We start from the raw sequence: 26754 nt of genomic DNA, 5'->3' as shown, positions 1-26754 counted from the left end.
CCCGGGGAGGGCGTGATGACGTCACGACGCCCCGGTCAGGGCCTGGGCGCGGCTCGCGAGCCGGGTCGTCTCTATAGCAATAAGGAGCCGCCACCTGTTCCTGAAGAGGGGACTCGGTCCACCTGAGGCCTGAGGCGGGCGCGGGGAGGAGTCCGAGGCCCCGCGGGCTCTGCGCCGTCTCGTCGGCCGCCTGCGGGCGTGAAGGTGCGCTCCTGGTGCCGGGGAGGGCCGGAGGGGCAGATTGTGAGGGAAGCCGTGCCTCTCCTCAGGGCTCAAAGCCGCCAGGCGGCCTCCTGCGCCTTTTAGGGTCCTGAGGCGCTCTGCTGTGCGCAGTCCGCACGCACTGCCTGCGATCTGCGACCCACCCCCTGAAGGAAGCAACTGCAGGTATTACTAGCGCCTTATTGAAAGGGACGACGTCGAGGAGCCATGAGGGACTCGCCTGTTTAGGGAATGCGCCCTGACGGCCCTCTCGGGTTCTCTCACCCTCATTCCCCCGTCAGTCCCACCCCCAGCCTCAAAAGCAGCTACTATTGACCCTCGTCGGTTCGTTTCGGGGTGAACAAAGCTAGGCCCTTTTACGGTTTCCCCCTCTCACCAGGAGGGACTGTGATTGGTGAATTTTCAGACAAAGTAAAAGAGAGTGAGCTTTTGGTAAAAATAAATAAATGAGAGAAGTTAGATGAGGAACTGGTAAAGGTTGCCTCTTAGAAGAGGAATTGGGTGACTAGAGGAAGGAGGTGAGAAGCTTTACCCTCTCTGCCCTTTTAGACTTTAACTCGTTTTCTTTTGTCTCCTCTCTCCCCTCCCCCCCCAAAAAAAATTTAACTAAAAAAAATTTTTTTGAAGGGAGTGTTCCAATAGAAACGTTTACAAAGTACTGTTTTTGGGGTCTGTGGTGGCTAAAGATGCCATAGGAGGCATGGGTGATTCCTCTCCTCCCTTGTCTGTACAAAGCTTAACCACAAAGCCTTCCTTTCAGTTTTAGATATTCTCCGTCCCTCATCTTACTAGTTTGGGCACCACAGTTTATAGTTCTCATCAAGTTCTCAGCCAAGGGGGGCAGTGAGTGACAATTGATGGCCTGTTCTTGTGGTTAATAATTAATCCTTTCTACGTGCTGTGTGCTCAGTTGCTTCACTCATATCCGACTCTTTGAGACCCTGTGGGGGTCAGAGAAGCCAGCCAGACTCTTCTGTCCATGGGATTCTCCAGGCAAGAGTACTGGATTGGGTGGCTGTGCCCTCCTCCAGGGGATCTTCCGACCCAGGAATCAAACACCCGTCTCTTATCTCCTGCACTGGCAGGCAGATTCTTTACCACTGGCACCACCTGGCAAGTCCCAATCCTTTCTATACCTCCTGGTACAGAAATAAGCAGCCTGACCTTCAAGGTGCTCCCTCTCTGTTCCTTTTTGGTGGAAGTTTGACAAGTTATTTTATTAATACCTAGATAGAGAATATAGTAGCTTGACCTGTAGCATAAACTTCTGGATAGACATAGAGCAGAGACTAATACTCAGGTGTCCTAATTTGTACCTCCACCACCTTTTTCCATTATAAAAAATACATCTATCCTTTCTCATATTCCTTGCAGATCCTAATCTGATTGGTAATCACCTCTCCTCTTACACAACAAAAACTCTGGGAAACCAGTGTCTGAATTTGAAGTATTAAGATTCTGATGGTGGGTAATTTCAGGTACTCAGGAGAACTGGGGAGGAATATAATTTGGAATGCAGGATTGAAGATCAGTTCTAGCAGCTTCTGTCCTACCTTTGAACCCCATCTCCACAATATACCGTATAGGCTGGTGGTCTTCAGACATTTTTTAAAATGGACTCCATAAAAGAATTTTAAAGAACTATGTACCTCCTTGTTCATTCCTAAGTTAACACCTAAATTTTCCATCATATAAATACTTGTAGAGGATATAATTTCTGACTCACTGCAAATTTTTATGTTTTAAATTGAAACCATTATATCATTCTTAAATGTATCTAGTGGACTCCAAATACCCTAAGTATTTGATGCCCACCAGCATCCATTTAATAATATATGAACAAGTTCTTCTTTAACAGCAATTTTAGATGGTTCCCTTTATTTACAATTTATTTAAATTTTATATGGTTCCTTTTCTTATTGATCTCCTAATTCACTTCCCCTAGAAATTTATCCTAATTACTATATTTGTATGCATTAAAGTCTTTTATTGATCATTTACCTTCTTTGCAACAAAATTGAGTATATATTTAAGTTTGTTGCTTATGACCATAGGCTTTGTTGTAAAATTTCTTGTGAATCAGATTGTTAGTACACAATTTATTAAGCAACATAAATATATTACACATTTTTATAGCTTGTGAAACTGAAAAAAGTACAATTTTTATTTTAAATGTGTCTGTTAATGAGAAATATGGTGTTTCTCCTCACTTAGTTCAGGTGTTCCTGGACTAATATTACCTAATGGTGGAAGGAGATAAGGTGCAATAACAATTCTCTATGTGTGCTCAGTCATGTCCAACTCTTTGAGAACCAATGGACTATATAGCCCGCTAGGCTCCTCTGTCCATGGAATTCTCCAGGCAAGAATACTGTAGTAGATTGCCATTTTCTACTCCAGGGGATCATCCTGACCCAGGGATTGAACTCATGTTTCTTGTGTCCCTTGCATTGGCAAGTGAATTCCTTAGTGCTGTGCCACCAGGGAAGCCCAACAATTTTCTACCTGGTTTTTATTTTTATAGACATAAATGTTGAGGAATGTTCACATTGGGAAAGGAAGAGACTGTTAAAATGATATCCCTAAAGCCTTTGAACTACTTCTAAATTACATGCCAACAATCACAATTCCTCATAAGTGTCCCATTACCAAATAGACTTCTCCTTTAATTTTATTAAAAGTTTTATTTAATTAAAAGAATTGGAAACCACTGATCTTGCAAAAGGATTTGTTAGTCATTTCGTATCGATTTCAGTCTTATCAAAATAATTATGTCATCTTTTCACTCAGAGGCAGCTTGTTAATCAGATACTGATTTTCATACTTCTTTGTCAATACAATTTTTTGGATAAAATTCTTTTTTTTTTAAGGTATTCAAATATGTCTCAAGTTTTATTAAGATCCTCTATAAAAACATTTATTCACTACTGAAAATTGAAACAGCACATCAAAAATTTTTATTGCAATGCTTTGGCCAAGCCAACCAATGTTTCCTTTACATTCCTTCCACAAGTTAATTTGTTTCAAATTCTTGATACTGAGTTTCATCTTACAGGGAACATCAGGCTTATGAAACAGACATTACCTGAGACTTGTTAGTATTTCTTTGTGTCAAATCAAAGTGGAACTAAAGTATATTCAAATCATTTCAAATACAAGCTACATAGATTCCTCATAAATTAACCATATTAAGGTAGAAGGAAATGCAAAAAAAAAAGACCAATGTATAATATCAGTTCAATTCAGTTCAGTCGCTCAGTTGTGTCCGACTCTTTGCCACCCCATGAATTGCAGCACTCGAGGCCTCCCTGTCCATCACCAACTCCCGGAGTTTACTCAAACTCATGCCCATCGAGTCAGTGATGCCATCCAGCCATCTCATCCTCTGTCATCCCCTTCTCCTCCTTCCCCCAATCCCTCCCAGCATCAGGGTCTTTTCCAATGAGTCAGTTCTTCGCATGAGGTGGCCAAAGTACTGGAGTTTCAGCTTCAGCATCAGTCCTTCCAATAAACACCCAGGACTGATCTCCTTTAGGATGGACTGGTTGGCTCTCCTTGCAGTCCAAGGGACTCTCACGAGCCTTCTCCAACACCACAGTTCAAAAGCATCAATTTTTCAGCGCTCAGCTTTCTTCACAGTCCAACTCTCACATCCATACAGTACCACTGGAAAAACCATAGCCTTGACCAGATGGACCTTTGTTGGCAATGTCTCTGCTTTTTAATATGCTATCTAGGTTGGTCATAACTTTCCTTCCAAGGAGTAAGCGTCTTAATTTCATATAGGTTATCAAAATACTGGTACAGTCTTTCCCAAGCTGCTTCATAATGATCCTAAAATTACCAGCAAGAAAAAATAATACAGGAACAAGGTTTATGACTCATTCAACTCCGTGGCATAATTACTGTATGTTGTGTTGTAATAATTCTCATAATTATCCTTGGAAGGATCTCTGTTAAACCAGCAGTAACTACAGGTACATTGAAATCTTCGCATTCTTGATTCAGTCTCAATGTCCTCCTCCTGCTATAGCTCTCTTTGGGAGTCAGACCAAGGAACTCCTTTGCCATAGTGAAGTCTAAGAGATTCAGTCAACCTTTGGATCCTGTATCTCTGCTCACTCAAGTGTCCTCATGCCTTTCCTCTTACTGGTTTTTTCCTCACTAGGAAACTTCCCAATAGGTTGAGGTGGATCTTCTGGTAGATATGACAGTTTGATACCAGGATTGAGAGTCAAGTTACCGAGTCAAGTTCTTTGTTAACATTTCAGAGCGTTACGAGGCAACTGGCATTGCTTAGGAAGCTTCATCCATCAACATTTTAAGATACTGCAGGGCCCAGATTGAGTTATGTTCAGATGAATCCATTGGGAGTCTAGTCACAGTCTGAAGCTCCTCCTAGGTCTTTGGGTTCCAGTGGAAGGCGATGCTTTAGGCTCAAACTGCTACCAAGTAACCTAGAAAAACTATCAGTTCAGTTCAGTTCAGTCGCTCAGTCGTGTCCAACTCTTTGTGACCCCATGGACCGCAGCACACCTGGCCTCCCTGTCCATCACCAGCTCCTGGAGTTTACTCAAACTCATGTCCATTGAGTCAGTGATGCCATCCAGCCATCTCATCCTCTGTTGTCCCCTTCTCCTCCTGCCTTCGATCTTTCCCAGCGTCAGTCTTTTCAAATGAGTCAGCTCTTCGCATCAGGTGGCCAAAGTATTGGAGTTTCAGCTTCAACATCAGTCCTTCCAAAGAACATTCAGGACTGATTTCCATTAGGATGGACTGGTTGGATCTCCTTGCAGTCCAAAGAACTCTCAAGAGTCTTCTCCAACACCACAGTTCAAAAGCTTCAATTCTTCAGCGCTCAGCTTTCTTCACAGTCCAACTCTCACATCCATACATGACTACTGGAAAAACCATAGCCTTGACTAGACAGACCTTTGTTGGCCAAGTAATGTCTCTGCTTTTTAATATGCTGTCTAGGTTGGTCATAACTTTTCTTCCAAGGAGTAAGCATCTTTTAATTTCATGGATGCAGTCTTTCAAAATCTGCAGTGATTTTGAAGCCCAAAAAAATAAAGTCTGCCACTGTTTCTCCATCTATTTGGCATGAAGTAATGGGACCAGATGCCATGATCTTTGTTTTCTGAATGTTGAGCTTTAAGCCAACTTTTTCAGTCTTCTCTTTCACTTTTATCAAGTGGCTCTTTAGTTCTTCTTCACTTTCTGACACAAGGGTGGTGTCATCCGCACATCTCAGGTTATTGATATTTCTCCTGGCAATCTTCATTTCAGCTTGTGCTTCATCCAGCCCAGTGTTTCTCATGATGTACTCTGTATATCAGTTAAATAAGCAGGGTGACAATATACAGCCTTGATGTACTCCTTTTCCTATTTGGAACCAGTCTGTTGTTCCATGTCCAGTTCTAACTGTTCCTGACCTGTATACAGATATCTCAAGAGGCAGGTCAGGTAGTCTGGTATTCCCATCTCTTTCAGAATTTTCCACAGTTTATTGTGATCCACACAGTCAAAGGCTCAGGCATAGTCAATAAAGCAGAAATAAATGTTTTTCTGGAACTCTCTTGCTTTTTCAGTGATCCAGCAGATGTTGGCAATTTGCTCTCTGGTTCCTCTGCCTTTTCTAAAACCAGCTTGAACATCTCAAAGTTCATGGTTCACGTATTGTTGAAGCCTGGCTTGGCGAATTTTGAGCATTGCTTTGCTAGCATGTGAGATGAGTGCAATTGTGCAGTAGTTTGAACATTCTTTGGCATTGCTTTTCTTAGGGATTGGAATGAAAACTGACCTTTTCCAGAAGAACTATAGAGCTGAGAAAGAGGAATAAAAATGCAGGCTGATACGCTGTGGTGAGAGAAGAATTCACTGGTAAAATTCTTTTATCATTACATGTTTTCATCATCATTTTATTAGAATATTGAAGTGCAGATTCATATCCATATGGAAAATACCTCCCATTTGTAGAACCTGCAAAGCCAGTCTTCATTTCAAATCAGACTTACTTTCTGTTAGGAAAAGGTCTGACTTTATTCTTCAATTTAAACAAATAACTAATACTCATTTTAAAGAATATTATAAAATCACTGGGAAATATTAACTGTAGCTTATAAAATAGGTTATTAAAAGTCAGCCATGATTAAAATTATATGGATCTAATATTAATATAAAAACTGTACAACCAAGATGGTACTTTTTCTCATTGTATAATTTGTAATGATGCCATAAAATGTATAGCTAAATCTGTTAGTTAATTTATTAAATGAGAAGTAGAATAGAAGGTGTGTTAGTTAGTCCCTTGGCAAATACAGGTATCTACTTATGTTGAACTCATGTCTGGCTTTTGGGAACAATTAAAGAATCATGTAACAGAAGAAAGAAAGAACTCCAATAATTTTGTTACACTTCATGATCAAACTTATTTATTTAATAAAAAAGGGGTTTTGGTAGGAAATAATGGTTTGAGCAGCTAACAATTTCTTTTTTTATTAGCAGGTGGTAGAAAATAGGAAACGTTTTCTAAGATGAAATAAGAGTACTGATTGTAATGGGAATATTTTGTTATGAAGTGAAAAAACAACTCCTTCCTTCTACTCCTCAGGTTTTTACACTCTGGGCCATGCATCAAGATTCAGTGTAGGTGAGGGAAACACCTTTCCTTTGTAAAGTAAGACAAGAACTATGGTGAAAGAGGAGCTGGAATGGAGATAGCATGAATATATATATGCTGGCTGGCTCTCAAAGAGATTAGTTTTAGGGAAGATCTCTTACAGAAGTTGAGGAACTGGAGTGTTTTTGCTTAAAACTCTCCTCAGATTGATTTCCTTGCCCAGGTATCCCTTGGAAAGTCTTCACATACTTTAGGAAGATTTCCTTGGAAAGTCTTCATGTGCCTCCCTTTAAAGATTGCTTGATATAGACAGACCCATACTCCACTGGTCATGACTATACATTATTCTAGGACATAATTGCAAGTGTCCTAGAGAGGAGGAGTAGGCTTGGTGTGTTTGGAATAGAAGAGGATTAGGAAAGAAGTCAGAGAAGATGACCCCAAGTTGATGTAGTCATTTACTGTGATCCTGGATATGGTCCTCAGCTTTGCAATTCTAAAAAGGTGATTTTTGTCAGTTGACACAAAGGTGTGAATCAAACTTACAGGAAGTTAATGTATGAAATAGAATGCCATTGAGTTAATTTATACTCATAATCACCAGGTAAACTGGATTCTCTCTCCTTGTGGCAGATCCATGAGGAAAGATCAGTTGTAATCAGTCTTACATGAGGAATGCAGATCTTGAGCATGGCTATTATTATCCAGCTATGATAGCCTAATACTCGATGATAGGGACATAATAGGAGCTCAGTAACTGTGGAATAGAATGCACCCATGTGCTTTATAGATGTGTGTTTTTTTAGATGCATAGTTTTTGATTGGGTTGATTTTTCCTTGTTCCTCTTTAATGGCTATATCACAGAACTGTTAAATCCAATAAAATTTCATGTCATGGAACATAATTGCAACAATCATCTCTGAGCCTAGAAATTGAGACTGTTCATTTTTAAGAGATTAGAGATTACTTTCCCAAGACCTATGTACTATTGTTGGTAGCGGCTGAATGATCTGTATTTCAGAATATTGTTTGTGACCAAGAGTGTACTGCATAAAAAAAAAACCTTGGTGACTCTGTGTTGGTACTTTGCTAGAGATGGGACATCTAAACTAGGAAGGTGAACCATGGTTAGATTTTTGTTGTTGTTTTTTATGTGGACCACTTTAAAGTCTTTATTGAATTTGTTACAATATTGCTTATGTTTTACATTTTGGGTTTTTGGCCCTGAGGCATGTGGGAGCTAAGGGATGGAACCTGCACTGCCTGCATTGAAAAGTGAAGCCGTAACTACTGGACAGCTAGGGAAGTCTTATGGTTAGATTTTGGGGACTATATTATGATGAGCAATGATACTCCAAATTTCTTGCACTCAGGATAGTTCTCGATACTGCTTTTTAAAATAGACAAGCCTTTTCAGATTCTAAAATCTTTATGAATAAGAAGGATAAATGAAAAATTGGGGTAAGTCCTGTCTGAAAGCCAGAAGACACATTTTCTCCTCAAAGATTTTTTCAGCTCTAGGGTAAACTATTGAGACAGGAAAAGATGCCAGGCTGAGGAGTTTCATTTAGTATTTTAATAATAATTATAAAAAGAACAATACAAAATCCAAACATTTCTTTTTACAAGTTCAGATACATTTTTTCCCCCAAGTGCAAAATACTCTATAAACTGCATCATTTATTGTTGTGTAGGAGATGTTTACTATATTGGCAGCAGTGGAAGGTAGATATAAATACAAATACTTTGAGATTTCTTCTGCATTAAAAAAGTAAGCCTCCCACATGGTAATGATTATTTTCTGAAACTTAAGTTCAGCTCACACAGAAGAATGTTTTCGGTTTGTCTAAACAGTTGTAATCTGTGTTGTCTAGATAAGCTGATAACAGAACTGGGGGTTCTAGTCCCTGTTATCACATATTTTTGTAGAGGGTTCCTAGTCCAAATAATGGCCCAAGGACAGAGTATGCTACCTTTGAGACAAGTCAAATTTAAGGATATCCTTGTGTTGTTTGCTTCCACTTTTCTCTTACAATGCTTAAGAAAGAAGCCAAGCAGGTTAACATTTTCTGCTTATGGTCAGTTATACTTTGTCTCCCTTTCTCTAGTTTGAGCCTGTTATATTGAGGTTAAGCAGCAAATACAGAAGTTTCAGCACTCTTATGTTTTCTGACATTTTGAGATACGGCCCCCTAATCTCCAGTCACCTCAAACATGTGTATGGAGAGAACTTCTCAGATACGAAAGCTTTCATTAGGGCTAAAGACTAGGGCTGTATTACTGAACTTTCAGCAATGAATCTGAGCCTCCAACACCTCAAACTAATCCAGTCCTGAGGGAGTCAGAGCAGTCACAGCTTGATGTCAGCCTCTGGGAATTTGTAGGCCTGGGGCAGGGCAGTTCAAGTCCAGGCTCTGGTCAGTTTTCTCCTGACTTTGTTCCTCAAGGTTTTGGGAATGGGCCTGGCCCAATAATACAAAAAGATGGAGGAAGAGAAGTAAAAAGAGAATGCCATGTTGCTGAAGTTCTAAGTGCCTTTCTGATATGCATCACTTGATGCTTGGAGCCCTTGAAGGAATGGCTACCCATTCTGAGACTCAAATCAGGACAGGTTTTTGTAATAAGATAAATGAGGCCTCAGTTATGTAGGGTCAATACTGTGACCCTACAAATACCTCTTGACTTGTTCCTGAAGGGTTCCCATTTACACCATCTTCCTACTTCCCTACACTGATAAAAACCTCTTTTTCTGACCTGTAAAGGCCTAGAGAGTCTCTGAAAGTGGACCCCTCCATCTACTAACGCTTTGTTTCATCCCCCTGGGCCTACAGAAGCAACTTTGCCTGGATTCTTAACTCCCAACTTGGACAACCTAAATTATAAATCAAATCTGGTGGACATGAGTAGGTCTTCATCTGGTCTCCAGGATCTGTCTTGACAGTTAAGAAGCTTGGTGGTCTGTACTTTCCATACTGTGGAAACCATTTGTAAGGCCCAGAAACCATGGAATAAATGGTTAGAGGAAGTGTGTTTCTGTGTATGGGGTGACAGGAAAGGAAAGGAGAGCAAGGAGCCAGGCCCTGAAGGCATGCATTGGGAAGCACTCTGGCTTTGAGACAGATGCAAAAGGGTAGGGAGAGAGGAATCAGAAAGTTATCCTAGCTTCTAGTGGAGAATAAGGATGGTCAAAGTTGGTTAAAGCAATTTTCATGGCATTTCCTGCAAAGTGTGGATCCTTCTACTAAATGACCTGCTTGGAAGCAACCATTTTGTATCTCTACAGCAGAACCTTCTTTGGCCCAGAGAGACAAAGGCAGCCAGATACTCCACCCCCAGGCCATGGTGTTGGCTAAAGGATGTCAGTGGATCTAGCTGTGACATTGGTTACCTACTGCCTAAGGTTGGTGAATGCTACTGACTTGGGGCGGGAGTCGTGGTGGGGCAAAGGGGAGCGCATGCTGGTTCCTTTATTTACCATTGAGCCTTTTTGAGGAACAATAGCTTGAGATAGTCATTAGAAGTGAGCCCTAGGAGTCAACTGTTAGCTTTTGATTGAATAGGGGGTACAGCTTTGGGGGAACTAGAAGGAGCAAATGGAAAATAATTTTACAGTCAGCAGTGACTGAAGGTGGAGTGTGTGAAGGATCTGGACTTGGGCATGGACTTGATTCTTCTTCCTTTTGAAAAGCAGTAGTTGAGGAAGCTAGGCTTGAAGTCAGCTCCAAGAGGAAATGGCAAACAGGGGTAGGCAGAATGGCCAAGGTCAGGCAGACAACTCCATGCCTGGCTAACTGTCCTATTCTTGGCTCCCACAGCCTTGTCTCTGGCCTCAGGGCCCTGAGTCAGCCTGTCCCCAGGGGTTGGTCCTGGTCCTCTTCCACGCGCACATCAGGGGAAAACCGGATGAGAGCAGGGGAAAGATGGAGGCTTTCCCTACGTGGGGTGGAGAATCACTGACCACTTCCATCGGCCTCTACAATCTTGAGGTCCATGCTGAATCCATGGAGGCACAGGGATGGTGGGATTGGTTTAGCAAACGCAGGTCCCTCTCCTTACTGCTCCACCAGGTCCCACACATCAGGTGTCTCTGCTGGCGGAGAAGAGACAGATCAGATGCTCCAGCACTCGAGGCTCATGAGATTCAAAACCTTTTTTCTTCCACTCCAAACATACACTCTTCTCTCTTGGGCAGCTATAAATAGGGTTGTTCTAATAGAGGAGAAAGAAACAAAAACAAAAAACAAGACCAGAAAACAAAAACCCCTCCCTCTAGTCAACATAGAAAGACTCAAAATGATTGCACTTATTAGATGTGGACAAGGTGGGCAGAAGGCTCGCCACGTGCACACATTCCTCTTGCTGCCCATGGCCTGGGGCCAGAGGTAGGTGGCTGTGGGCTGGCTACAGAGCAGGGTCCTCTTTGGTGGAGCCCACAAGCCATCCAGGACTGCAGGGGAAAGACAACTCTGGGGGCAAGGCCCAGACTGGCTTTTGGTCAGCAGTCATGTTTTTTAAGGGCAACACTTAGCATGGGGAGTGGGGCTCCCCCAGGGAGCACTCAGGTGGGAGTAAGAGAATGGCTGGGCCAGAGAAGACAAGTAAGAAAAGGGATTAGTGTTTGAGGCTGGCTTCCAATTGTTCTGTAGTCTAGTCCTTTAAAGGACACATTTTCTTTTTGTTTTCTTTTTTGGGCGATGCTTGAAAACTTGGTTTCTGTCCTGCAGAGAGAGTCTGTCTCGGGGAGCAGCAGCGGCATATTCAACATGGTAATTCCTGCTGCTCTTCTTCATTCAGTTGGTGTCCACTAGCCAGTGGTGTGGGCCTTTTGTAAGCCCTCATGCACTGGACCCCAGGCAGACATGGGCCAAGAAGGAGAGGAGCTGCACATAGACAGGAAAGTTGACTGTCTGGGCGGTCCAGGGCTCAAACCAGGTGTCCCAGAGGACGAGTGCTGGCATTAAGCCTGGAAGTCAAAGGCTTCTTTGGCAGAACCCTGGGCTGTTAGAATATCCCTGGGGGGGCACAGTCAGGGGACATTTTGGCTCCTGACTAGCAAGGCACAACCTCTAACAGCAGAAGCCCCTCCTCCCCTCCCCCAGTAGACCCACTTCCTTCATGGGCCTCAAGCACCCTTCTAAGCTGACAGGGCCGAGGACGTGGGCTGGTGAAATGGGCAGTGTGGCTAGGGAGGGGAGTGGGACACCATCCCTCCACCCCTCGGGAGAACACAGCCAGCACTGAATGTCTTTTTCAGGAACATGTAGGAAGTGAGAAAGTAAAGACAAAGAGCGAGGCCAAAGGAGACATGGAAAGGAAGCTAGAGGAACAGAAAGGCAGAGCGCTTAGTCTATATGGAGATTTTTTTTTCCTCTCCAAAAAGAGAGATCAGAAGGAGTCCCTCATCTGAGGGTGGGGGCTTCGAAACCTGGGTCTTGGGCCTGGGGCACTATTTGTAGGGCCTCAGGAAGCTGGAAACTTTGGAGCGGAGCAGCTTGATAAAGGACTTTGGCAGCATCTCCTTGTGCTTCTCTGTGTACTTGAAGTAGTTCTGGGGGTGGGCCAGCACCTCGAAGAAAGCTTTAATGAGCTTCTTGTCCTGCAGAGGATGGCAAGTGGCAATATCAGCATCAGTGTCAGTGGTGGGAAAGAGGACCACCGGCCTCTACCCAGCAGCAGCCCCTCTTGATGCTTAATAGGCATATCCAGAAATGAACTCTGGATCCCATCCTCCTTAGAATTCTACAACTCAAGTCAGTGGCAGTTCCATCCTTCCATTGCTTAGTCTCAGTCTTTGGAGCCATCCTTGACTCCTCTCTCTTACTCACAACCACAGCAAAACCTGTTGATTCTACCTTTAAATATATACCTTTAAATATATCTGGGGTCCGACTGCTTCCTACTATCTCCACAGCTACCACCCTGTCCAAGACCGTCATCTCATTTGGCAATGGCCTCCTAACTGGTTTCCGTACTTCCACCTACTTTTGTCCTTCTACAGGCTGTTCTTTCTCCCTACCCCCAGCAGCAGCAGAATGACTTTCTGTTTTTAATTAGATCATGTCCTTTTTCTATTCTAAACACTTCCCTGGTTTCTTTATGACTCAGTAAAGCTGAATCCCTTGCATGCCCCATCGATGGGATGTGATCTGTGCCCTGTTGTCTTTCTCGTATCCCCCCTTGATTCTTCCTTGCTCTGCTAAGCCACACTGGCCTCAAGGTTCTTGAACATGCTGTATGGCTCCCATGCTCCTGAGCTTGGAATGATCCTCTCTTGATCTTCTAATAGGTAGCCTTTTACCTCATTCAGGTCTCTTCTCAGAAGCCTTTCCTGACCACCCTGTCTGAAACAGCAATATCATGTGTAGAGAGCCTACTGGGTGCCAAGCACTGTGCATTAGGACTCAGCTCTTCTGGCTTTTGAGCTAGTGTTCTTCACATTGCATCAGGAGATTTTTTAAAACAGGAGGTGGAGCTTCCAGCCTCTCATCTCCACTTTAATCAAAATGGTACCTCTGCTTTATGCATTGGAGTTCACAGCGCATTTGAAATAAGGATTCAGATGCTCTAAAAATTTTTGAGAAGCATAGCTGAAATATTCTTTGCAGTCAGCCAGTTCTAGGAGATTTTTGTCATTGTGTCTCATTTTGATAATAATAAAAAATTATTTTATTTATCATAAAATAACATTTTTTTGCATTGGTAGTTTATGAAGGATAATACTGTGACTAGGACTATAGTTTCTTCAGTAAGATATTCTCAAACTGGGATCCATGGACCTGAGTATCCAGACCACCCTTCAATGTTGGAAACATTTCTTTTCCTTTAAAAGAGGTCTATACTGAATTGACCCTGAGAAACACTGAACAGGAGCACTGTTTTTCTCTGGGAACTGAGGAGGGAGCTCCCTGCCAGGGAAATGCCAAAAGCATCTTTCTAAACCTCAGTTTCCATTTATTTCTTGGTGGAAGAGGCAGAGGACATTTCATCTCTTCATCTTCCCTTTCTCTTCCCCCAGAGTGTAAGATACTATGGCTGACACTGCAGTCAGATGGGTTTGGGCTCAAATTCCAGCTTTACCACTGGGGCACGTTCTCTAATTCTCTGTGCCTCAGCTTTCTCATTGGTAAAGATGAAAGGCTTTTTATTAGGAATGATGCAAGTACCTACTCCATAGACCTGTTGTGTATATCAAAGAGAATATTCAAGTAAGCACTTGGCATATTGCCTGCCCATTGTTACATGCTCATTAAACACTGGCTGTCATTATTGGTAATATTCACTCGCCTTTAAAATTTCCTGGTGGTTTTCAGATGCATAGAGTCGGCCATCTCGAACAATGTCTTCTACCAGCTGCTCGTAGTCCTCTGAAAAGTCCATGAAGGGGAGGGGCTGATGAGTGAGAACTCTTCCTCCTCCCGTTGAGACCCTGGAACCGCCCCTTCCTCACCCACCTCCCTGGCTTTCCTGCCTTTGCTCACCATCATAGGTAACATAGGGGATCTGGAAGCCACGGGCGCTGTTGGCTTCACTTGTCTTGAAGTTGATCCAGAGCTTCCTAGAGCGGGCTGTGAAGGCGATGGGGCGCTCGTAGGTCTGGCAGGTCTCATAGGTGGTAATGGAGGATGGGGAGGCTGAGAAAGTAAGCAGCAGATCAGAAGAGAGCAGGGCAAGCTCCCCCAGTCCTCCTAGAGTGAGGACTCGGGCTGACAGAGGCCTCCCTCATATGTGTAGCTCCCCTCGCCCCCTCCATACACATATCCTTTCTCACGGCCCTGGGCTTGTTCTTTGACACCCAGGCACTCACACAGTGTGAAAAATTTAACATTTAAATGGATGGAACTGCAAAAATACTAGAATAGGAAAGTAACACATGTAACACTATTGGAATTCTACTCCCAAAGCTGGCTTTCTTAACTCTGCCCTCCATTGGACATGTAGCATTCATTGCTATTTTCCTTTGCTCCCAAGGCCTTACTCATCATTGCCCCAATTCTTTCACCACCAATTTTCTCTCTCCCGCCCCCAACCAGATATGGATTGCCCTTCCCTGGCCCAGCTCTGCAGCCACCCACAGTTCTTTCTCATGACGAGGACGTCCCCACACTCGTCCTCAGATGGCAGGAAGATCTCGGGTACCACGATAAGAATCTTGCGCTTGGGTGGGGGGTTGATGTTCCAGACGCATTCCACACCAGCTGGGTAGTTGCCTGGGTAGTTGGGGGACTCGATATAGCCAGTGAACTCACCCAGCTCCCCACCACACTGGCGATCTGTAGCCAAGCCCAGTGGACAAAGCAAGAAAGAGAAGGGAAATCAGTGGGTAAACAGGTTGGGGAAATTGAAGAATTCTGAAGTGGAAATCAGACACATGGAGTTCATCATCTCCTCCAAGTTCCTCTTCCTTCCTGCCCTATTAGTACCTTCTTGCCTCACTTTACCTGTCTGTACCTCCCTACTACCTGTCTCCTTCCCCTCCAGGGAGAGGGCACTTCAGGGCCCAGTCCAACACTGTTGTTGGACTTGAGTGTGGGTGGGCTGGGGAGAGAGGGAGGGTGGGACTGGCCTGCCTATCCACCCCCAGCCCTGCTCCGTGCTGGTTCACTACCCTGCCCACCTCCCACTTCTTCCCATGCCCACTGCTCCCAGGCCTCTCCACCCAATCTTCCACAGCCTGGCCTGCCACATACTCTTGCACTGGGTCACACTGGTGGAGCCATCAAAGTCAGTGCTTGTGTTTCCTGGACAGCGGGTGCAGAAGTTCTGACGGAAGTCAGGCTGATAGGAGCCCATGGCGCAGCGGATACAGCGGTGGATGCTGGTGTTGTAGTAGTGCCCAGGGGAGCACTGGACTGCAGGCAGGGGGGAGGAGCAGGGGTTAAGATGGCAGGCAAGCAGGAATTCTGGGGCAGGGACACGTTCATCATAGAGAATTAACAAAAGACACCAGAGTTCCTTCTGGAGTCCCAACCTTCCCTAATCACGGCAGAACTGAAGCCCAGGAGAAAACAAACTAGACAGAGTGTTGGTTACAGTGTCAGTCCTGTTCTTTCCGGCACTAGCACAGCCACACACCTATAGAGGAACTTGTTTGTAGCTTTGAGGGGAATGTGGCACCACTTTTCCAAAGCAGAGGGTTAAGTGGAACTGTTACTTATTCCCCAGTTCCCAGGCTTGGGACAGGTGTAGGGTCAGGATGGGTCCTGCGAGTAGGATGGTGGGGTTGGTCATGCAGCTGGGCCTTTAGTGGCTTGGGGAAGATGGTAGGGCAGCATACTTGGGTCTACTCTGGGGACCTGGAGAGAGTCTGGGAGGTAGTCGGGGCTGGGGATCCTACCAGGGTGAGTAGCCCATTCACCTTTGGTGTCACAGTCTTGGAAGGAGATGGCTCCCTCGTGCTTAGTGGTGAGGCCCCCACCGCACGGGAAGCACAGGGTCCGTCCTGCTTCAGGTTGGTAGGTGCCACGTGGGCATGGCTGGCAGGGCTTGAACCCATCTGCAGAGTGTTGGCCAGGTGAGCACTGACCTGCAATGAGCCAAGGGCCCGACTCTGATGGGGGTGGTCCTGGTTATCCCCACAGGGTCACCCAGTCTCAGGGGACAGAGGCACACACAGATAGGATGTTGACGAGGAGAGTGGCCTGGAGCCTGGGCCTGCCCTTGGGAAGTCCCATGCCCATGGGCGTCCCAGTGCCCACCCTACCCCACTCTGTATTGTTTGTTCCCCTGGCACCTGCACATGTGGTGACGTTGGTGGCTCCAAGAGGCCCGTGGGCATCACTCCCAGGGCAAAGGTCGCAGGAGAGCTGCCCTTCTCTCTCCTGGAAGGTGCCCGCTGGGCATGGCACACACTGCTCCGTCTGGCCGTGGTAATACGTTCCCTGCGGGCAGCTGACTGAGGGAGAGTCGGCCGCGCTAGCCACCCACCCCCACCTATTTCCCACCACCCGGGTCTGGGGCTCCCCGACCCTCTCCCCCAGATTCAAGGAGAATCTCTTGGTGTGGGGACAGACAGAATCCTGCTTGGGAGGCTCAGGGGCCAAAGCCATGTGCAAGGGTTGGTAGCTCCACATGATGGCCCTCTAGGTCTCAGTCTGGGACCAAGGATGGGAGGATGATGGGCAGGAGGGTCTTGGCTGCCTCACATCTTGAGAGATGTAAAGTGTCCTGCTCTGAACCAGACCCAAGCTGAGCCTTCCCTACTCTCCCCAGCAAGCTCCCTTACCACACTTGGCCCCAGAGCGGTGCTGCCCAGGCCTGCAGGCCTCCACTGGTTCAACTCGCTCCCCAGCCGCTGGGCCTGGCTTGTGGGCCAGCTCATAATCGAGACCTGCCAGGCGCAGTAGGAAGCGGTCCTGGTTGATGGACTTTCTAAGCATCTTCAGGGATCCTTTTAGCCGCCGTTCCATCCGCTGTCGGAGGCAGGGCAGCCCACAGCCAGCTGGTGATGGATGGTGTTGTGAGTTGGAGAAGAGAGAGAGAGTGGTTGTGAGCAGGAGGGCGAGGGAGCAAAGCGAGGAGCTGGGAGGGGCATGGGGAGAGGACTGGGTCCTCGGCTTAGCTTTAGGCAGGCTCTGCCCTTTCCCTTCACTGCCGAGACCTGCTGTTTGCCCACCTTTGCCCTCCCCTTTCCATCCTCCCCCCAACGGTGTCCCCAGTCCCACCTGTGGTCTCTTCGGCCCTGACTTCTGCCTCCAATTCCAGAGTGAGCCGAGTGACTTCCTTGCCTGGAGGGGTCCGGGCCCGCCGGCCCTTGCCCTTCCGAGAGGAGTCACATTTGAGATGGATGAAGGTGACCTGGCAGTCAGAGCAGGGGGCGCCACCTAGGGAAGAGGCCTTGTCAACCTCAGGGGCACCCCCTGGAGACAGTGTTCTCACTCCTGGCTTTCATTATTCCATCCCAACCCAGACAGATCTCACCAGATCTTTGACTGTGCTTTTGGTCTAAGATAGTAATCAGTGGTGGGGAATATCCTAGGACTTCCTTGGACCCTCCACCTGCAACCTCTTCTTCCCCTGCTCTGTCCAGAATTCAGGGTGTTAGTGGGTTTTTGGAGCTCTCACTAAGCTGAGGAGTTGAGGGGTGGGAAGGGTTTGGTGGCCAGACAGCCCACTGGAGTGGGGTCCCCAGTCCACACCTGGCCCTGTGATTCTGCTAGTCTCTTCCGTTTTGCCTTTGTTTCGCAGGTGCAAATGGCACTTGGCGTCCTTGATCTTGAAGGAAGCCCGCTGTTTAACCGTCAGCACTGCAGCCTCTAGAGGGATGGCAGAAGCTCAGCACAGCCTGGGGGCCCCGTGAGGGTGGGGATGGCCATAGAGGGCATTGGGAAGCTGGGGCTGGGGTCTTGGCCAGAGGAGAGGGGTTACGAAAGCCAAGAGCATCAGATGTCAAGGGCAGAGGGAGCAAGGCAGCAGGGCTGGACAAATAGTAAAGAAGGGGATCCAGGAAAAAGTAAGGCCAGGAGGCTTAGTAAGGAAGGGAAATTGGGGTTAACAAGCCAGAGAGTAGCATGAGACAGGGCATCTGGGCTGGTGCTCACCATGGCAGTGGTTGGAGTTCGTGCTGTTTCCGGCATGGCTAGCTCGGGCTGGAGCAGCCCTGGGGCTGGGGATGCCACAGCTCACGGTGAAGCCATTCTCAGACTCTGAGAGAAGGGGGCTGTCACAGCTCTGACCTGCCCCCTCCCCTCACTGGTTGAAGGAATCCAAGGGGAGCAGAGGAGCTGCCTAAACAGCCAGCGTTCCTCTCTGCCAGCCCTCCAGCAACCTCCTCTATGTACCTGGCAAAAACCGGGCCCGGGACGGGCAGGTCAGGGCACAGGTGTCCTTCTTCCCAGACCGGTTGCAGCTGAGCATGGCTTTTGAGGCACCAGGACTGCTCTGACACTTCACTGGCTCTAGGAAGGGGAGAGAAGCCTGAGGAAGAGAGGCTCTTCCTCTCCTACCCGCTCTAGTCTGTCAGTCAGGTGTGTAACTAGAGGAAGAGAATGAGCTACATGCAGAATTGCAGTTGTACATGGAAATGGACAAAGGAGTTATTTACCGGGAACTCCATGTCTCAAATGGCCACATTCTCCATCCCCTACTCCGTCATACCCTAACTCCACGATTTCCAGGACCCCAGTGACCCCCTACCCTGAAACTGCAGGGCAAGCTCCAGCCAGCAGAGGGCGCCGCCCACCTGTGCAGTCTTTCCCGTTCCAGTGCAGCCGGCCCTGGCCTGCTGGGCAGGTACACTGGTAGCTGCCAGGAGTGTTGACGCAGCCAAAGCGGCAGCCTCCCCGGTTGATGCTGCACTCATCCACATCTGGGGGAAGGAGGTGGGAGACACAGACAGACAATGGAGGGGTGGGGGCAGGAGCCAGGATGTGGGCAGGGAGTGGGGGGCCTTTGGTTAGAGTTCCAGGTACCCTAAGATGATTCCCAGTCTGAGAAGAGTTCAAACCTAGGACCTCCTTCCCTTGTCTCTGTTCTCAGTCCAAAGAAGGACTGAGAAGGGGCCAAACTAACAAACTTTCTAAAGCTTTCCATGCCTACCTAGCAGAGGAACTGTAATCTGCGGGCTAAGGATGGGAGGCAAGGGGCAGTGATGGGGATGGGAGATAGAAATTTTGGAAACAGGATGCTGTTCCCTGATACCCCAGTGTCTCTACTGTCTTCATTTCTCCCATTTCCTCATGATGGATGTAGACATGGCAAATGCCCCTGGGGACCGCCCACAGACACAAGCCACCTCAGGAGCGTGTTCAGCTGAAAGGCGAGGAGGTGAAGGTCTAAGGGTCAGAGGTGCCGGCTTACCCCCACAGTGGGTGACGCCATACAGGAGGTAGCCATGACGGCAGAGGCACTGGAAGCTCCCTGGTGTGTTCACACAGATATGGTCACAGGTCCGATCAAAGGAACACTCGTCTATATCTGGAAGAGCAAGGTTTCAAGCCACTGCATCTGTCTTGGGGCCACTTGACCCTGTGACTCCTTGCTCAGGTGAAGGGCCCCAGGGAGGGGCCTTGGCTATCTCCCTCAAACTGAAGAGTTCCTACCTCTGGCCCAGCCCTAAGATCAGTGACTCAGCAATGCCTACCCACCCCCTAAGCCCCTCCACTTGGAGTCTTTGAAGTCATGAACTTTGAGATCTGTGCCTGTGGATTAGGGCTGTCATGTGTGGTTAGGCTGGTCGAATTCTGCCAAGGATGTGAACTGGGGTGAAATCCACCCCTCCGTCCTTGTTGAGCCATGTACCCCAGAAGGGCCGGTTTGCCAAGAGGAAGGAGCACGTTTGCTAGGTCACAGCACGACACTGCCTATGGAGACTCCCCATAGTGTCCTTTGAGCATCTCAGACTCTGGCCCTCTGACCTCTGTGAAGCTCTCCTACCCTAGAAACTCTCCAGAGGCTTTTCCCTTGGCCTAAGTCTGCTCACCCTGGCAGTTCCTCTCGTTGATGAGAAGTTTATAGCCCTTCTTGCAGCTGCATTCGAAGCTGCCCACCGTGTTGCGGCAAATGTGGTCACAGCCCCCGTTGTTCAGGCGGCACTCATCTATATCTGGGGAAGCAGGACAAAATAGAACCAAAGGTAATACTGAAGGCTGGGGACAAATAAGGAGACCAGCGCCTCCCTCCCTCCCTTGCAGAGACAGAGCATCAAGGAGAGCCCGGGTCTGCCTCTGCTCCTTTTTCCCTCCCATCTGTTCCTTCCCTCTTCAGGATGTCTGTGGCCGTTACTAACACCTTGTTTCTTGGGTCTTAGAACGGGAGAGATGGGAACCGGTGTCAGACCCTCGGGGAGCAGCCTAGAAGTAGGTGGGCATCTGACCTACAGGGCTAGTTTCTGCCCCTCATTCTGCCATTGATGGCCCCACTCCAAAAAAGCTGGTGGACAGGGTTTATCCCTTCACTCTCCCCCGCCCCTGCCTGCCATAAGAGCCTTTGCGGGTAGGGGTTGCAAAGAGGTGGAGACCCAAAGGGGCAGCGTGTCAGAAAGGAGGAGCTGGAAGAGAGGCCAGGCGGGAGGACCTCCAGGAAAGCCAGTGAGACTGGGGAGATGGGGGGGGCAGGGGCCAGGCAGGGGGTGGACCAGGGAGGTCTGGAGAGACTCAGGCCTGAGGCAGCTTTCAGCACTGAGAAGGGAAGGGAAGGGAAGGAGGGGGCGTGTGAGTGGCTTCCTTCCTGAGGTCAAGTTCCCCAAGCTGGTGGCAGACAGGACCCAGGCTACTCACCCTGACTTGGGGGAGGGGGGCAGAGAGGGCAGTCTTCCACTTTACTCTCAGCATACCTGTCAGCAGTCCTTCCTAGCAGCAAACTTCTCAAACCTGGCTGTCTGACCTGCTACCCCAGCCACATATGCCCCCACCCTACCCCGGCCCAGCCTCCTCCCTGGTGTTTGCCAGCTGCTGGGCTGAAAGGCACAAGAGCGCGCCCAGCCTTCCTCCAGTCCCTCCCCCTTGCGACCGAGGGACACAGATCTGATGAATCATTATTTTCAGTATGGCCACTCCGACCCCCCCCCCCCCCCCGTTTTCCTCCCCATTCCACCTTTCCCCTAAACCTGGCTTTTTTTTTTTTTTCTTCAAACAAACAGAACAAAACACAAAATTCTTAGTAAACCGTAAACCTGGCTAATTAAAAGGAGAGGGAAATAGAATGGATGATGTGGGAAATTCTATCATAATAGTAGCTAACACAGTGTCTACCATTTGCCAGGCACTGTTCTAAGACTTCACATGTAGTTTATATGTAACTCGTTTAATCCTTGTAGCATTTCTGTGAGGCCCTGCACCTTTACTGTGGTGAAACTGAGGCACAGAGATACTAAGGAGCTAGCCCAGGATCACAGAGCTAATAAGAGGCCAAGCTGGAATCTGGACCCAGGGAGCCAGGCTCTAACGTCACAGCTCCCAGCTGCTCCCCTAATCTCCCTCTGACCAGGAGAGCCTTTCCACGGGGAAGGTCTGGGGAATGTGGGCCAAGAAGGAACACACCTGTGACCTTGTGCATACATAATCAGGGCGCAAACACCCTTCTAGACCCAGGAACAAATGTGAACGGCATGTTCATTAGCCAAGAGGGTTAGGAACCCGCAGGGAGAAGAGCAATGAGAGTAAGGAAGATGAAGCGGGGCAGGGGCGCTAAGGAACTGGCTGGGCTTTTGTGTCCCTTGGACTGAGATGGGGAAGGCGGACAGGAGACAAGCCTTCGTCATGGACTCAGTTCTTTAGAGTCAGGATAACTTCCGGGGGTTGAGGAGGTCCCATGATGAGGTGCCCTGTCTCTGGTCGCAGTCTCAGCTCCTTATCTTTACGCTCCTGTCCTCTGAAAACCCTTACCTTTGCAGGTCTTCCTGTCTGCCTGCAGCATGAAGCCCACAGGGCAGCTGCAGTGGACGCCCGTCGCTGCATCGTGGCACTTGCTGTCGCAGCCCCCGTTGTTGACAGCACAGGTCTCTGTTTAGGAGGGAGGTGGGGGATGGTCACCTGGCTATCAGCATGCAGGAGTCCCAGAGGAGAGGGCAGAGAAGGAACGCAGAGGCCCAAGAGGAGGCCCTGGTTGCCTCCCTGTGCTTCGGAAGGAGCATCAAGTGGAGGCTCCCAGCCCCCTTCCTCCCATCACTCCCAGCCCCCAGCCCCTCACAAGTGCAGCCAAGCAGTCCACTTCCCTGCCCCCTACTTGATTGAAACAAGGTGGACAGCAGTGAGGCAGGTACAAGCCAGAGCTGTCAGGCAGGAATGTGCTGAGGGGGTGGAGGAGGTGGAGAGGGGAGGGTGCAGGGAGGGAAAGCTAAGTAGGGGTGGTTCTCACTGCCAGGGAGCAAACAAGAAGGGGCAACAGGAGTTTCCTCCTCTCTCCCCCGACTGCCTTGTTGGCGGGTGGGGTCACAGTGGGACAGTCTTGAGAAGAGTGAGCCTGGTGATTCCTAAGACAGCTGAGAGATGACCATCAATTCATCTTCCCCTTCCTCTCTGCTCAGCTATCTTAAGAAAGATCCCAGAGGAGACAGCTCCTACTCCATCATTCCCCAGCCCCTTCCTGGCTACCTCCAACTCCTCCCAAGTCCTCTTAGTTCCAGATAGAGATAAGCTGGCTGTTCTGTTGTTATTTTACTTTCCTAATGGGGAGATACTGTCTAGGCAAGGGGAAGGGGCAAAAGGAGAAGAATCCAGAGGTGAAGGAAGGACATAAGAAAGTAAGTGAGAGAGTTAGAGAACTTCAGAGCCTCTCTTCTGTTGCTCCCCTCTTGACTGAAGCTTTCCCTCTGCTGAGAGGTTGGAGTTGGGGGGAATATAGATGGGCCACACTCCCTATTTTCTGAATTCAGAGCAGGAGAAAAATAGGTTTGAACTGCAGCTCAGGAGAGTGATATGAGCCCAGGAAAAAAAAATCAGCTTAAAAAGTGCAAGGCCCTGACACAGGGACTATGAGGGAGGTGTGTGCCATCCTCTGGTGGGGCTTAGAATTCTCCCATTAGAGAGAGAAAACCCTGAGGCTTCTGCTGTGGAAGAGAGGAAGGGAGGGTCTCAGAGTCAAGAGAGCTGAGTGAGAAAAGCACTGGAGAGCACTGTCATCCTGAATCTCCCACTCCTGAAACTCAGGTGCAACCCACGGCACTGAGGAGAAGAGCAAAGCAAGGACTCAGAGAAAGCCCACCTCTACCTGGGGGTCCCTGGCCATGCGCTGGGCCCGCGATGCCTAGGTTTGGGGCAGCCACAGCGGGAGCGCCTGTGTGCCACTTCCACCTCAGTCTCCTTAGGTTTCCAAGACCAAGGGAGGAAACTGGGAGGGAACCCTGACTTTAGGCTCCAGGCCCAGCCACCTCCACAAGAGTGTTCTTAGCGTGAGAGGCCCTCTAAGCCCTGGAGCAGGGAGAGGGGAACAGAGATCCTGCACCAAGTCTAGTCACTTATGGGGAGTCCCTGGTGGGGAGCAGTAGAGCCGGCACGGGATCATCCCAGGCTGGACCAGGAAGCTGGGCAAACCTGCCCGCCAGCCCAGGGCAGAGCTCTCCTGAGTGGCCTCTCTGGCTGCCCCAAACCTTTGCTCCTCAGGTCGTGGATTAAAATCACGGTTTAATCTGTGCTTATTCTGTGTCAGGCACTTAGTAGACGCTCTAGCACACTATCTCCATCATCACAGGAACACTGAGAGAGGACTCTCACTCTCCCTCTTTTATAGACGAGTAAGCTGAGGACCAGAGAAGAGAGGAGCTTGCTCAAGGGGGCACACTTAGAAGGCGGCAGAGCCGGGACTCAGGCTCAGGTCTGTCTGAACTCACATGTCGTGCACTGAACCGTTACGGTGGGAGAGGACGAGGGGTGCGGGGACTGTGAGCTAACATGGGTAAGAACCCAAGAAAGAGACCCTAAGGAGGGGATGGCACCTAACCCTATCCCACCCTGATCTCAGGTGGCCCAGCAGGCATGCTGGCTGCGTGGAGCTGGCTCGGTCTTCAGCTGTGTAGAAGGAGGGGTGCGGCAGATAGTTGGGAAGTGGGGAGGTGTTAGAAGCTGGGTGAGGAAGAAGGTGGGACAGAGGAACATGAGAGGAAGGAGAGAAGGAGAGTGACAGAATTGCAGAAAGAAAACTGACATGAAGGCTTCTGGGCCAGCTCCTGGGGACTCAGGTTTCCTGTTACTCGATGGGCCCAGCGCTCAGGCTGCTGGGGAGCCCAGTCTGGCTGGGCCCAGTGGGCATGCAGTTAGTGGGAGCCCCAGAGGGTTAGCCCTTCCCCTAGCAAGCCAGTGAGAGCAAGCGGAGAGAGCAGACATATTTACCATTAGAAACGGCCTGAGGGGGGATGTGCTGCTCTAGCCGCCTTTCCCCTGTTTGACATTGTAAAAAAGCTGTTAAATGCTGGGCAGAGCTAATGTGGCCCTCTGCGCCCCAACACCCCCCCCCCCCCCGCAGGCCCAAACCACTGGCCCCGAATGATGAGCTCTGAGACTCCTATACTTTATTCCCCAGCCTCACCCTGCCTGGTACCCTCAAAGAAGCCAGGCTCCCACCAAGCAACTGGTGGGAAACGGAGCCTCGGGGAGGGGCAGTCATGGTCCTAGTACTACACAGCATGCCAGAGGTAGAGCTGGGATGCAACCTCAAGTCTTACAAGCTGCCAAATCCCAAATCCCAGAGGGCGCCCACCCTTACTGCTAAACTGCACTGCCCTCTCAGTCTCCCCACTAAATCTGAACGTCCCGATGGCCCCAAACGATGACGTTTCCTCCTACCAGGGCTAGGGAGAAAAATGAGATACAGGTCAAGGTAAAATAAGTTCTTCTGGAGAAGAGGGAGAGGAACTTGAAAAAGACATAGAACCTTGGAACAGCCTCATTTGCTCTCTTCTGCCTCACTTGGCCATGGCTCAGAGGGTAGATGGGTCTTGCATTATAGCAGAGCTCAAGCTTAATAGGAGTATGTTCAAAGCAGCCATGCCCGGGACTATCTAAACAGAAAGAACATCAGAGAGGCACCAGCCTCCCATCCATGGCCCCGTCATGACACATGCAGCTTTTCTTTGGGGACTGCATGCAGTTTCTTCTGGGAGTCTCTAAGGGTGTGTAAGTGTGTCCAGGGCATCGCAGGAGGTTTGGAAAGCAGAAGAAATGAGGGACTTATGAGGGAAAAAATGAATGGAGGTGGAACAAACCAGCCTTGAGAAGGCAACATGAGGACCCGAAAATGTTCCAAGATTTAAGAGAGTTAGCTCAGAGGGAAACATGTAGCAAGAGAGAGTTTAATTAAGGAACTTTAGAACTGTGTGTGCAAGTCTCTGGAGCAGGTACCTGAGGGAGGCCTTGAAGAGCCCCACCTGCTCCCCAGTCCTTGTGTCTGTTGGAAAGGCAGTGCTCTCTACAGAGACAGGGGTTTCTGGAGTGAGATGGGAGACAGGCTGGTTCTGAAACAGAATGTCTTGTCTCTGATAAACACACCAAATGACTGTGTTCACACCTTTCCATCCCCAGGATGTTACAGCCCATGAGATGAATGGACCATTCATAAACACCACACAGGACAAGCTTGCCTCTGCCCGACTCAAGACACAGCCTTTCCCCCTGCTCACACTCTCTACTTTCATTTCCACTTTGCCAAGGGGACATTTTGTCCCATCATCTTTCTCAGCATTCTGTAAGCACATAGTAATTTTCCTTCACACACGCACACACATACACACACACACCCCTGAAGATTTAGGGAATTAGGAATCAAAGAACTGAACTCATCTGTGGACCTAAAGATATGTGAGGTAAAGCCTAGGAATTCAGGAAAAGTGGTCCAGGTATTAAGAAGACCCCAAGTTAGGGTGAGAGGGTAGAATTCTAGAGTTGGGGAAGAAATGGGAGGACCCTAGACAGAGCTCCACTGGAATATGGAGGAAGAGAGGAGAACATGGGGGCCTGGGGGGAGGCCTGGAAAGGAGATTTGTAGGAGGAGAGCAAGGAGAGACAGAAGAAACAGGAAGATACTGGAGCCAGGCAACCCCACTTGTCTTGTCCCAGGAAAGGGCACTCTGCCCCACCCTTGAGTGTGGACAGTGGACTGTGACAGCTCTCATCTCACTACACTACTCAACTAGGGCCTCTGGTCAGGCTTAATTCACTGACTGCCCCATCTTTTCTCCCCCTTCTCGACCACAGCCTCGGTCAGCAAGCACCTCGGCTGATAGTTCCAACCTGCCAACACTTCATCCTGCATCAAGAGGATGGCAAGGCTCCTGGGGTGGGGGATGCAGAACCAAGGGGTGGGGAAGGAGGAAGGGCAGGCGAGCCCTTCACTCTTGAGTCATCACTCACTAGACCTGCCGCCGTCTGGGGGCTTCAGCCCGCTCCTTAGTGCTCCTAGTGCAGCACCTGAGCCCCGCCTTGGTGCTCCCTCTCCCCCAGCCCCCATCGCAAGTGCACTGAGCTCTCTGCAGCCTCACCCA

At 48.6% G+C, this 26754-nt stretch overlaps 1 protein-coding gene, 1 long non-coding RNA gene and 1 pseudogene across 8 annotated transcripts in view; 1 reads left to right on the top strand and 2 right to left on the bottom strand.

Annotated features, from left to right (window-relative positions):
* Positions 1–43: 43 nt before the first annotated feature.
* On the top strand, positions 44–26548 carry LOC136151314 (uncharacterized). Its single transcript, XR_010660015.1, has 5 exons — positions 44–204; positions 6006–6105; positions 10129–10245; positions 24009–24092; positions 25796–26548. It is a non-coding gene; the product is annotated as an uncharacterized lncRNA (long non-coding RNA).
* On the bottom strand, positions 4097–4590 carry LOC136151163 (developmental pluripotency-associated protein 3-like; annotated as a pseudogene).
* Positions 10810–26754, bottom strand: part of SCUBE3 (signal peptide, CUB domain and EGF like domain containing 3) — a 33534-nt gene continuing 17589 nt past the window's right edge. For 2 of the 7 annotated variants that reach the window (XM_065912317.1, XM_065912318.1), the window contains exons 7-22: positions 22166–22282; positions 20263–20385; positions 19641–19757; positions 19024–19149; positions 18623–18739; positions 18383–18487; positions 17981–18097; positions 17507–17665; positions 17068–17283; positions 16576–16737; positions 16201–16368; positions 15533–15694; positions 14918–15115; positions 14324–14476; positions 14130–14209; positions 12286–12441 (exon numbers count right to left, since the gene is read on the bottom strand). In XM_065912317.1, coding sequence (XP_065768389.1) covers positions 12292–12441; positions 14130–14209; positions 14324–14476; positions 14918–15115; positions 15533–15694; positions 16201–16368; positions 16576–16737; positions 17068–17283; positions 17507–17665; positions 17981–18097; positions 18383–18487; positions 18623–18739; positions 19024–19149; positions 19641–19757; positions 20263–20385; positions 22166–22282 — 2270 coding nt within the window. In that variant the 3' untranslated portion in view covers positions 12286–12291. Of the gene's footprint in view, positions 10936–11595; positions 11726–12270; positions 12442–14129; positions 14210–14323; positions 14477–14917; positions 15116–15532; positions 15695–16200; positions 16369–16575; positions 16738–17067; positions 17284–17506; positions 17666–17980; positions 18098–18382; positions 18488–18622; positions 18740–19023; positions 19150–19640; positions 19758–20262; positions 20386–22165; positions 22283–24607; positions 24656–26754 lie in introns of those variants that run through there. The other 5 variants (XM_065912314.1, XM_065912315.1, XM_065912313.1 and 2 more) reach the window with 5 other exon arrangements.

Source organism: Muntiacus reevesi, chromosome 20 (genome assembly GCF_963930625.1).
Source record: "Muntiacus reevesi chromosome 20, mMunRee1.1, whole genome shotgun sequence".
Taxonomy (NCBI): domain Eukaryota; kingdom Metazoa; phylum Chordata; class Mammalia; order Artiodactyla; family Cervidae; genus Muntiacus; species Muntiacus reevesi.
Note: the sequence above shows the minus strand (reverse complement) of the source record. Positions and strands in the feature narration are given on the sequence as shown.